Source organism: Podarcis filfolensis (genome assembly GCF_964270895.1).
Source record: "Podarcis filfolensis genome assembly, chromosome: 10".
In the NCBI taxonomy this organism is placed as follows: Eukaryota; Metazoa; Chordata; class Lepidosauria; order Squamata; family Lacertidae; genus Podarcis; species Podarcis filfolensis.
In genome coordinates this window covers 45,235,503-45,248,095 of record NC_139612.1, presented here as the reverse complement: position 1 = coordinate 45,248,095, position 12,593 = coordinate 45,235,503, and the positions used below count along the sequence as shown (strand labels likewise).

At 40.6% G+C, this 12,593-nt stretch overlaps 1 protein-coding gene across 22 annotated transcripts in view; it reads left to right on the top strand.

Annotated features, from left to right (window-relative positions):
• TNRC6B (trinucleotide repeat containing adaptor 6B) overlaps positions 1–12,593 on the top strand; it is a 104,887-nt gene that overhangs the window by 34,526 nt on the left and 57,768 nt on the right. For 4 of the 22 annotated variants that reach the window (XM_083573718.1, XM_083573731.1, XM_083573736.1 and 1 more), the window contains one exon: positions 2,099–2,166. The exons of the other annotated variants lie outside the window; for them this stretch is intronic. In XM_083573718.1, coding sequence (XP_083429844.1) covers positions 2,099–2,166 — 68 coding nt within the window. The remainder of the gene's footprint in view (positions 1–2,098; positions 2,167–12,593) is intronic. 22 annotated transcript variants of the gene reach the window in all.

Genomic DNA, 12,593 nt, shown 5'->3' with positions numbered 1-12,593 from the left:
GTTGGCCTTGAGGCAAATGCTTCTCAGTCAGGGTGGGGTGGGGATAGAGAGTGTAAAGGGAGGGGACAGTAATATTTTATCAGATAATCCCTGCTAATAGTTTTTAAATTTAAAAAGTGGGGAGTGGGGAATTCTTTGGCAGGCTGTAAAATGACAACAAAGCAGATGAAATGCCAAGGGAGCATATTTCATAATTGGAGCACTATCACAGAGAAGACCCTTTCCTTGGTAGCCAGCTACAAAAGACAAAAGGCACCTAGTAAAAAGAACTTAATGTACAAGTGACACAGACAGACAGCCCTTTAAGTACCATGGTCATAAGCTGTAAACAACTAATTCAAGATCAGCAGTGGGGAACTAATTAGGCCAACTAGCCCTCCTTATTTGGCCTATGAGGCTATTTTGGGCCAAGCCACAGCTACCTGCCCTGTACTTGATTCCATTTATGATGTCAGATGTGGAGCAGGAAAAGTCATGTTTTTGTAAGAAGGGTTTGCAGGCACCACTGATAGCATCTGCAAAATGCTGTGCGTAATGCCATGTGCACCTCTTTGCTAGTTCAGTGATCTGCTGATTGCTGATGTTTTGAAGCCCAGATTATCAGCTGATAGTTGGACACTGGAAAGGGCTCCCATTGTCTTGGCTTGCAGAGTAACACTTGAAGGTACGGCTTCAAAGCACTGTGCAGGCTTGTCTGCAAGCATTGATTAGCAGCTGATCATTAGAGCTGTCGGGGACCTTAACAAGCATTTTGTTGCCCTCACAATCAGGTGATAAGGCTTTAAAGTGCTGCTTTGAACTCCTGTAAGCACTGACAGTCAGCTGGTTATTGGAGGTTTAAAGCACCCCATACACAGGCCATTGTGATGTCTGGTGTTTGACAGTTCTGCCTATCTATCAAACTTGGCTCATGAGGAAATTGTTTAATGGTTATCAAATGCAAGCTAGATTTTTTTTTAAGAGGGCAGAAAACTGGGTGAGAGGAGGAATAGAGGGGCTAGAACATTTTGTTGGAGATCTCACTTTCTGTACTCATAATGCCCAGCCCTATTTGGTAGTCTAGCTGCTGCACTCACAACTAATTGCAGTTTTAAAACAGTTTTGAAAGGCAGCTTCATGTAGAGCAGAGCTTTCCAAACTGTGTTGTGACATTATTTGTGTATCGCGACAGGTTGGTGTTTTGGCTGCAGTGTGTAGGTGTGTTGTATGAATGCTTCCCACGCTTCTCTTGGGGCTGAGAAGGGGTTTATTTAATCTTTGGTTTGCTAGTAAAACTGGATTACTGCGTTGCAAAATGATGCATGTCTTAAAAGTGTATCACCAAAATGAAAAGTTTGAAAAGCTCTGATGCAGAGTATATTACAGTAGTCTAATGTGAAAATTAGAGCATGGATTGGGACACTAAATGAGTGGAATTAATAAGTTGAGATTTTTTAGGGTTATTGTTTTGTTCACTTTCTTTGGAAAAGATTTGTTATATTAGCTTTTGAAACAAATCCATATAAATCTGTGTGAAGGAACAAACAATAGGGACCTTCCTTTCTTGCTTGGTTATGCAGAAACAAGCGCTAGTCAAGATGTGTTTGGTCTAGTGTTTCCCTGGAAACAGGAATAGACATTGAGCTTACATCCTCTGCTGTGCAATGGTTCAAATAGAAAAGCTGTTGGGACATGTTGACGAAACTAACTTCCTAACTGGCAGGATGCAGTAAATACTTAACTTTCTCCTTTGAGAGAAGTAGCGCCTCTACATATCACTCATGCAGGCATAAGATTAACAAATAAGTGATAGTTTTTTATTATTTTAGAATAAACCAATAACTTTCAGTGGGAAAACTATAATGATATTATGTTCTTGATATGCATGTTATTAGTCCCTGTAATTTTAATTGATCATACACTTGCTGCTTTTTAAGACTAATATGCACTTTTATGTTTAATGCATATTGTACAGTGCGTACCCTGAATTAACACACAATATATTTCCAGTGGTCTTGTTTTGGAATGCTATTCAAGCTGTAACAAATAAACAACTACTTGCTTTTTTTCTTTGTAAATGTTTCGTATATTGAAATTAATTTTTGAATTACTTTCTCAGGAAAACTGCTTCCCAGTGTTAGAAAAATTATACCCCCAAAAAACTGAATGGAAAGAAGATGTTCTAAGGTACAGCTCAATGATTAGATGCTATACTCTGGAAGAAACGCTGATAAATACCTTTACTACAAAGGACCTAAAAGGTTTAAATGGGGACTATGTTTATTGGATCGCAAATTGTCTGATCTTGCTGGATGAATAAAGTTCTTGTCAATCCTCTATTTCTTGTTTTGGAAGAGTAGAAGAAAGATCAATGGCCAAATAACACCCTTCCACTTTAGTTGTTGTCCCAGTACTTGATTCATGTCTTGAATGTAGCTGACCACCAAATTGTAAGGAAAATTTATTGTCTTTGCATGTACAGTGGTACCTTGGGTTACAGACGCCTCAGGTTACATACGCTTCAGGTTACAGACTCCGCTAACCCAGAAATAGTACCTCAGGTTAAGAACTTTGCTTCAGGATGAGAACAGAAATCTCGCAGCAGCCGCAGCGGGAGGCCCCATTAGCTAAAGTGGTGCTTCAGGTTAAGAACAGTTTCAGTTTAAGAACGGACCTCCAGAACGAATTAAGTTCTTAACCCGAGGTACCACTGTGTCCTGAAATAAAGAAAATACATGGATTCAAAAGTGGAACATCAAAACATTCCAGTAGGGAGCTGCAACTGTTGCAGTAGCACCCTATCCCTAAACAGCTGTAACATACCTGGCTCTTTAGAGAAGTTAATAAAATAACATAAATGGAAATGTTAAGGTCTGAGAAAGTACTTCTTCACATAGCACATAATATTTTAATACAGTCTGCGGAATTCGTTCCCCCAGGAGGTAGTGATGGCCACCAACTCTGAATGCTTTGAAAGAGGATCAGATAATTGTGGTGAATAAGGCTATTGGCTACTACTAGCCACAATATCTATGTTTTTCCTCCACCATCTGAGGCAGTATACCTCCGAATGCCTGTTGCTGGGAATCACAAGTGGGAAGAGTAGTGTTGCACTCCGGTTATGCTTGTGGGATTCCAATGGACATATGGTTGGCCACTTTGAAAACAGGATGCTGGACTAGATACTGGCCTAATCCAGAAAGGCACTTTGTGCTATCTTGTTGTGTTGAGTAGAACTTACTTTGTAGTTGCATGTACGTTAACACTAAAAGGTGGTATTCTCTTTCCCTGAGAACAAGAGCAGACCCACAGAACCACAATATTTAAATTCAAGAGACATTTGATAAGACTATACATACTAGCTGGCTACTGTAACAATTAAATACATCTTGTTTTGCCACTCAGATATCTAAGAAGAGATGGATTTCAATGTGATTCTATCCATGGAATAATACTAAGTAGGATCATTTACTTGAAAGCCGATCATAACTGCTGATGATGTGTGCCTGGATCCAGTAGAAAACTTGTATAATAAATGTAGCACATAAATTAAACCATTGGTTTGCATTTGGTTTACAGCAGTGTTCAAAAGCTGAAACACGCCTGAGTAAGGCATGTGCATATCCCCAGTGACCTGTAGTTTAGTTGTTAATGCATGATACTGAAATAATAGGTGCTGCCCTCCTCCCTTGCTGCTGGAAACCCCCCAAACAAACCATGAGTGGTAAAACAAAGAACAAAATTTGACTTCTGCTTAGGGTTTATTGTTTTCTCCACACAGTGAGCCCAACATGAGAAGCCAGACCATAGCCTTTTCCCCATCTGGACCGGGAGAGGAATGAAGTGCAGCCACATTTATTAGCACATTATGCCATAGTAATAAACTATAAAATATAGTTTAATACGATATGAGAACCAGGTCAGGGTATCAGTCAACCTCAGGCAGATATCCACCTTTAGCCTAATCTGTTTGGATGGTCATTATTCTGTTTTAAGTTAATACGTGTAGACCTTACTATTGCCTGTATTTAAATTTAGGTTTTATTTTAAACCAGGATATTTTAAGAAACATTAATATAACTCAGATGGCAAAAGACAACCTGTTTTGTTGTTTCTTAATCACTGAGACTACTTCCCCATGAAAAAAGCAAACCTTTTGGATTAATATACGTTAAAGAATTCAGACCCAATCCAGCACTGTTAATTGCCTGACAGTAGTGCAATACAGGAGGGTTCTTCAACCTTTGTGCCCAAGATGTTGTTGAACTGCGACTACCACAATCCCTAGCCAGTTTATCTGATGATTGGGGATGATGGGAGTTGTAGTCCAACATCTGGGTACTGAAGTCTGAAGACAGCTGCATTAAAGGAATACTAGCATTCTGATTTGGGAGTGGAAGATTCCTTCCTGACCCTAATGTTGATGGCTTGAGACTAATAGAATTTGTCCACTAAGTCTTCCTGGGGAAACAAAGTCTGTATTTGTTTACATAAAGTTTTTTAGTGGGTTATTAAATCATATATATATTTTTGCTCTTTGCTAGTTAGGGCTCTAAGGGAATGCTGTTTTTAAAAAGCTAAGCAAGGCTTAGCATGTCAGGTTGGGAGCAAGATCAGACTCTTACCTTAAAATACGTTGTTTTTTGTTTTTGAGAATGTCTATGATTATCCTTGCTGACACTTTTGAAGAGAGGTAGTATTGCAGCAAAAACAATGAAGAGTTTTGTGGTACATGTATAGGTAAGAGCCAGGCTCAGCTGCTGGAGTTCATCATATGCATCACCTAAGTACACATGCACAGCCTGAGTAGAAAGAGGAGAGAACATTCTCTTTTGAAAATGAGACCAGGAGGTCAGGCTGTGTAAGAGATAGCAATAGTTGTGACAATACTATGCAGAGAATAAATTACTGTGGAATCCAATTCACATGGGTGTGATCAGCTAGTCAGAAATGGGCCACTGCCATATGTATGGGATCTTTCATTCATTTGATTGCATTTTCATTGTGTTGTTACACAAGGTACTATTGATATTGAACTACAGTGGTACCTCGGGTTAAGTACTTAATTCGTTCTGGAGGTCCATTCTTAACCTGAAACTGTTCTTAACCTGAAGCACCACTTTAGCTAATGGGGCCTCCTGCTTCCGCTGCGCCTCCGGAGCACGATTTCTGTTCTCATCCTGAAGCAAAGTTCTTAACCCGAGGTACTATTTCTGAGTTTGTTGTTGTTTAGTCGTTTAGTCGTGTCCGACTCTTCGTGACCCCATGGACCAGAGCACGCCAGGCACTTCTGTCCTCCACTGCCTCCCACAGTTTGATCAAACTCATGCTGGTAGCTTCAAGAACACCATCCAACCATCTCATCCTCTGTCGTCCCCTTCTCCTTGTGCCCTCCATCTTTCCCAACATCAGGGTCTTTTCCAGGGAGTCTTCTCTTCTCATGAGGTGGCCAAAGTATTGGAGCCTCAGCTTCACGATCTGTCCTTCCAGTGAGCACTCAGGGCTGATTTCCTTAAGAATGGATACGTTTGATCTTCTTGCAGTCCATGGGACTCTCAAGCATCTCCTCCAGCACCATAATTCAAAAGCATCAATTCTTCGGCGATCAGCCTTCTTTATGGTCCAGCTCTCACTTCCATACATCACTACTGGGAAAACCATAGCTTTTACTATACGGACCTTTGTTGGCAAGGTGATGTCTCTGCTTTTTAAGATGTTGTCTAGGTTTGCCATCGCCTTTCTCCCAAGGAGCAGGCGTCTTTTAATTTCGTGACTGCTGTCACCATCTGCAGTGATCATGGAGCCCAAGAAAGTAAAATCTCTTACTGCCTCCATTTCTTCCCCTTCTATTTGCCAGGAGGTGATGGGACCAGTGGCCATGATCTTCGTTTTTTTGATGTTGAGCTTCAGACCATATTTTGCGCTCTCCTCTTTCACCCTCAATAAAAGGTTCTTCAATTCCTCCTCACTTTCTGCCATCAAGGTTGTGTCATCTGCATATCTGAGGTTATTGATATTTCTTCCGGCTATCTTAATTCCGGCTTCGGATTCATCCAGCCTAGCCTTTCGCATGATGAATTCTGCATATAAGTTAAATAAGCAGGGAGACAATATACAGCCTTGTTGTACTCCTTTCCCAATTTTGAACCAATCAGTTGTTCCATATCCAGTTCTAACTGTAGCTTCTTGTCCCACATAGAGATTTCTTAGGAGACAGATGAGGTGATCAGGCACTCCCATTTCTTTAAGAACTTGCCATAGTTTGCTGTAGTCGATCCCCTTCATGGATCACTGCCCCTTCATGGATCACTGCCTTGCCATGGCGAAGGGGCTTGAATAACTCAGAGAAGCTATGAACTATGCCGAGCAGGGCACCCAAGATGAACAGGTCATAGTGGAGAGTTTTGACCAAACGTGATCCACCTGGAGGAGGAACCGGCAAGCCACTCCAGTATCCCTGCCAAGAAAACTCCATGGACAAAGACAACAGGCATATTTCTGGGTTAGCGGAGTCTATAACCTGAAGCGTATGTAACCCGAGGTACCACTGTATTGATATTTAATGATCCAAAAAATCATATATCTAGTTCTGTATGTGCAAGTTGGTTTTGAGCCTGTTTTTCTTTAGCAGCTTCCTATTCTGCATAGTGAACACCTTTAGAAATGGAGCGTTGCTTCTAAAGCAGCTGGTGTTGGGTGATATATACAGGTTTGTTGCTTAATGAGGAAAGTCAGAAGTCCTGTGGGGTATGTCCCAAATGCTTGACTACACATAAAGTAGCTCTTTGCAGTCTATCTAGCATGTATGTAATATAACAGAAGACATCACTGAATCCTGTGATATTATTATTTCTTTTCTATTGAGAAAAGAGATGAGACACAATTTTCGCTGACCTAGAGTGGACATAGTTACAGGGATAGAAAAGCTTTTCACAATTTTCCCGTGTATTTTTCATAAAAAGAATGTCCTTCTTGAGCACAAGTTGAAATATTGGGAATCACAAAGTATTTCTCAAGGGAGAAATAACTGAAGTAAGAATATGCTCTTGCACATAAACTACATTTAGAGAGTTTTGGTGGTAGAAAAGATACACTCATGTTTTGTATAGCGCCTGAAATATTAGGTTAGTCCAGGGAGTGGTAAAGTCACATTTTGCGAGGCACTTTGAAATGTGTGGTGGTGCTTCACCTCCTCAAGGGGTGCTCCCTGGATCCTGAGGTTTTGAGCAATTATCACCCAGTTGCCCATATTCCTCTTTGGACAAGGTACTTGAGGGAGTTGTGGCCAGGCACTTTGGACACACTTTGATGAAGCAGATTTCCTTGACCCATTTCAATACAGCTTCAGGGCTTGGTTTGGCACTGCAATGGCTTTGGTCGTTGTGGTTGGTGATGTGTTTTTGGAGAGACATAGCAGTGGTTCCCTGTGGTCACTCATTAATCTGTTAGCAGATTTGATCCTATTAACCATAGCATACATCTGGAGCAGCTGTATGGGTTGGTGACATGATGATACAGTGGTTCTGTTCCTGCTTGCAGGGCTGTTTTCAGAGAACCATAAGAGTGACATGCTTGGATCTGTGGCAACTGTGATGCAGGGTTCAATTCTGTCCCCAGTGCTATTTAACATCTATAGGCCATTGGGTGGAATCATTGGGAGTTTGGGACTGAGTTTTATTAACATAATATTCAGTGATATGTTGATGTTGAGCTGGTGTTTAGCGGCAGTAATGGGCTGGATGAGAGCTAGTGAACAGAAGCTTAATTCGGACAAGACAGAGACATTGTTGGGTAGTTCTTGTGTTTGAGCTGCTGCAGATGGAGTAGCACTCCCGCTGAAAGAACAAGTTCATAGTCTGGAGATTCTCCTGGATCCATCTCTGCATTGTAGGCTTAGGTGCTTTCTGTGGCAAGGAGAGCCTAGTTCTAGCTATTGGCTGTTCTTCGACGCAGATAGGTGATAGTTTAGAACACTCTGATAACCTTCTGTCTCAATTATTATAGTGTGTGCTATGCAGGGTTGCCCTTGAAGATGGTCCAGAAATTGTAGCTTGTGCAGAAAGCAGATACTAGAGCAGGGGTCAGCAACCTTTTTCAGCCGTGGGCCGGTCCACCATCCCTTAGAGCATGTGGTGGGCCGGACTATATTTTTTTTGGGGGGGGGGAGAAATGAACGAATTCCTATGCGCCATAAATAACTCAGAGATGCATTTTAAATAAAAGCACACATTCTACTCATGTAAAAACACGTGGATTCCCAGACCGTCCGCAGGCCAGATTGAGAAGGCGATTGGGCCGGAACCAGCCCCCGGGACTACCCATGTGCTAGAGTACTTGTAGTACTTAGGCGTTCCATAGCATCTCTCCATTCTTGCGGAACCTATGCTACCTGCCTGTGCCCAGTGTTCAAAACTAACCAGGCACCAGACATGTTTTGCAATTTGTGTGGGTCTAATCGCTACCACATGGAGATCTCCAGAGGCCAGGTTGGCAGTTGACATCTTCATCTGACTGGCCCCTCCATCTTTCTTAAGCAGAATAGCTTATTTATTGCATTTATATCCCAACCTTTCTTCCAAGAAATATATGGTTTACCCCCACTTCAGTTAATTCCTACAACAACCCTGTGAGGTAGGTTCAGAGGCTGTGACTTGCCCAAGGTTACTCAGTGACCTTCATGACTGAGTGGGGATTTGAACCCTGGTTTCCCAGGTCCTAGTCCAACACTCTAACCGCTACACTACACTGGCTTCCTAGAGTACTTCTGCTATGGGGCAGCAGTATAAATAAAGTAGGTAAATAAATATGGGGGAAGCAGGGAAAGATGATGCGTTCTCCACCGATGTGCAAGGTGACCCGGAATATAACCCCCACACTATTGGGGGGTTGCCTGTATATTTATTTTATTATAATAATTAAATTTATATACCGTCCCTCATCCGATGATATCGGGGCGGTTCACAAGATAAAAAAATACAGGACAAAAGCGTGCTGATGAAAAGTACGGTTACGTGAGTGCCTTGGCAGAGGGTGTGCTTTAATCTGTTGTAACCGTTGTAAGCTGAGAGAGATTCTCTATTTGTGGTTTCAAAGGAAATATTTAACTGCCGTAAGATATTAACTCATTCATTTTGGGTAAACAGAGTATTCTAGAGTATTCAGTGTGGTGAAGTTTTCCATCTACATGGGCATAATGGCAAGCTTGAGGACTTCTGGTGGCTGCAAATCCTTTCACCTCCTCCTCTTCATTATAAGGTAGCCATGCTGCCCCCACCCTTAAAAAAGTGCATAGAGCTGAAGGAAGAGTGGTGTGTTCACACCATTTTCTTTCAGATCTACAGGCTATTTCTAATTGTGTCACTCAGCTGGTGGTAAAGCTTCATTCAACAGAATGAGAGGGAAGCACTGGATCTGTGAAGTGATTTTAAATCTTCAGTCTATCCAATATTGGCTTTAATTTTATGGTGGTACTGGGGTAACTTAGGTAAAGTCATGGAAATTTAGGGGACTCTATTATTCTACTGGATCTGATTTTTACCCTTATCTCATGGAAAAGCTGTGTGTGTGTGTCTGTCTGTTTGTCTGTCTGTGTGTAGGGGCATGTGCATGCCCTAGCACATTTTCTTTCTGTCTTTGGGGTGTGTGTGAAGCAGTTAGAGAGCATGATGCCAAGGGCACTCTCTCAAAATCCCAAATACACTCATTGATCCAAAGACATTGGTGATCTCTCATCTGTATGTTGCATGCTATTGGGTTTTCTTGCCTAAACAATACCTGCATGGTGAACTTTGTGAAAAAAGAATGAAGCTTATATTAAAACTGGAGCTACCGCTTACAAAGTATGTTTAGAAATGTGTATTGTTCGGGGCTTCACTATTTACAAAGGGCTTTTTTCTAATTGTGTCACCCAGCTGGTGGTAAGGATTGATTCAGCAGAATGAGGGGAAAGCAGTGTTCACCTCTTCCCCTCTGCACCCCTGTATTCTGCTTTGGAGTCCCCCAACACTTCGGAACAGATTGCCAAAAATGGCATCCCTCCCAATTGTGCTGAAGGAAACCTTGTCATCTGACTGGTACCATTGGATACAAACCGGAGGGTTTTAAGTAGATGGAAATTCAGTACTTTATTTTTAACTATTGTGTTCTATATAAAATACTTAAAATGGATGTGAGTACTCTTTTTGACTCTTTAGGCACCACTGCACTCACAATAAAAATAAAAGTAAATCTCTCTTCCTTTTCTTTTTTAAAGACGTAAGGTTCCAATCCTAAACATAGCACTTAGGATTTCACCACAGTGATGCTTAGTTCTGAGTAAATAACATATGTTGGATTATGCTGTAAATGTACCTCCTTTTAGCCAAGAAGCTACCAGTATTTTTGTCACCGCGGGATAATGTGGAGCATGTTCTTTAATTAAAGTTAATTTTAAAAATTCCTCAAGTCCTCAAAAGTCCATTTTAATATTGTCTGGAATTGATTTTAGATTAAGACATTTCTGATTATACGTTCACATAGTACTTTGGTTAGGAACAGTTTTATGGTTAGGAAAGAAGTTACTGAAGAATTCGGAATGTTGCATTACCTATTGAAGACATTAAGTAATTCTGACTTGCCAGGTCCTGCTTTTTAAAATGAATTATAACATTCACAGATCATTTATTGCTCAAATTATGGTTATTTTAATCTTATGGAAACAAATTTTGTTCATACATACACCCCTAACAGTGAATATCCATTCCCTTAAACATCTATAATTATCCTAAGCATGGATGTTCAAGCCATTTGAGTAAACAAGACAGCATTGTTGCATTAGTTAACTGCTTTTAAATGCATTGTGTTTTACTAAGAGTGCCATATCACTTGTTCTAGATACACTATATAAAGAAGGCAGACTCCTTGCTGTGATGCTACTTCGGATTTCTGCCAAGAAACAACAAGCATTGCTTGTTGGTGAACAAATCTCTGCCTCTTAGAGGGATTGATTTAAATTAGTTGGCAGTCCTGATTTAAACATAGCTCTGAAGGATCTTAATTTTCCCTTTGTACACTCTCTGTTACATCTCAGATTGCTTCTCAAATCTCAGAACTCTCAGAACCTTAGGGAATTTTTAGCCGCAGAGTAGTGTTCATTTCATGTCTATCTCTCTTTACCCTACAACACAAAGAACTGGGGAAGTATAAAGGGAGATGACCTATTTTAAAAGTATTTGTTTGCCATTATATTTTAGGGCCCCTGCTGTAATACATAGATCCCAAAGGGGCAGTTAGGGAGCTTTTTAGACGTTGAGGAATTCCAAGGAAAAACCCTGTGCAATACACTAAAGTTATAAATCCTGGCCCTCCATAATGTTGGTGTTCTTCAACAGTAGGTGAGATAAGTGAAGACTACGTGGAGAAGTGACTGACAAGAGAGAAGCAAGTTAAGTAGTTCTTGGCTCTGGAGGACTTATAGTGGTTGCCTTTTAAAAAGACTTAGTAATTGGCTTTTTATATAAAATCTTATCTTTAAACCATTACAGTATACAATTTTGTTTTTGTTGTTAATGCTGAAACATTGTTTTGTGGAGGTTATTTTTCAATCCATTATAGTTTCTCTCAAATCTATACATATTTGGTCTTTACCATATTTCACTATGAAATGGCATAACATTACTTTGTGCTTATGTAACATGAGAAATTGTCACCATGGGTTGAGCTCATAAACCTTACATTCAGACTTTAGACTTCTTCCTTGCTCATCTAAAGGTTGATCGTAGCAAAATGCACATAATGACTTGTATTATAGGAATTAATCATGGGAATTAAGCAATAAACAGTTTATTCCACAGTTTATTGTCTTATTGGAGGCAGTTCTTCTTTCACATGTTGCTAGTTGAATATTTGTTTTATTTGTTTACTTAGGTCTAATGCCTCAGTTGTACCAGTGTATCTGGAAATTTGGTTATGTAGCTACTGTTGGTTAAAAGTGAAATGAGGTTATTCAGTTTTTGCACAGTAAACACAGGAGGGAGAATGGAGTAGAAATGCACAAGGATCTTTTAGCTACCTTTTAGGGGTTGGTTCACACAGTCGTATTCATCACTAAGTACCTGCAGCATCAGTAGTCTGTTTGCCTGTGCGAATGAGTCATCTGATAGTGAAGTGAATGGCCCAGTGCTGACCAGTATGGCAATGAAATAGGCCTTTTCAGAGAGAAGTGGGTAGTTTCTGCATGCCCATAAAACAATCTGGGTATGCAGAAAAACAGTTAGAAAAAACAGAAGTGAGAAGACTGATGACTTTGCATGCATATATATTGCAAGCCATTTGTGTGCCCTGTGGCCATTAGGCCAAAGGAAAACATGTGGCTTTCTACTTTCCATTAAGAGCAGTGTGGGGGACATGATGGGCATGTGGCATTCTGCATATCAAGGTCATGAGGTAGAATAGTAGCTTCTCAGTACCAGTTTCTGGGAATGATCTTGGATCATTATTACTATGAGAGCATTAACAGCCAAAGGATGGTATGTGTGTACATGGTGGAGGACCATGCATATGGAATTTTCCTTTGAATTTTTGCCTGAGCAAAGAGGCAAACCAGCTGTTAAGTTTAAAGATCAGTTTGTATTTTG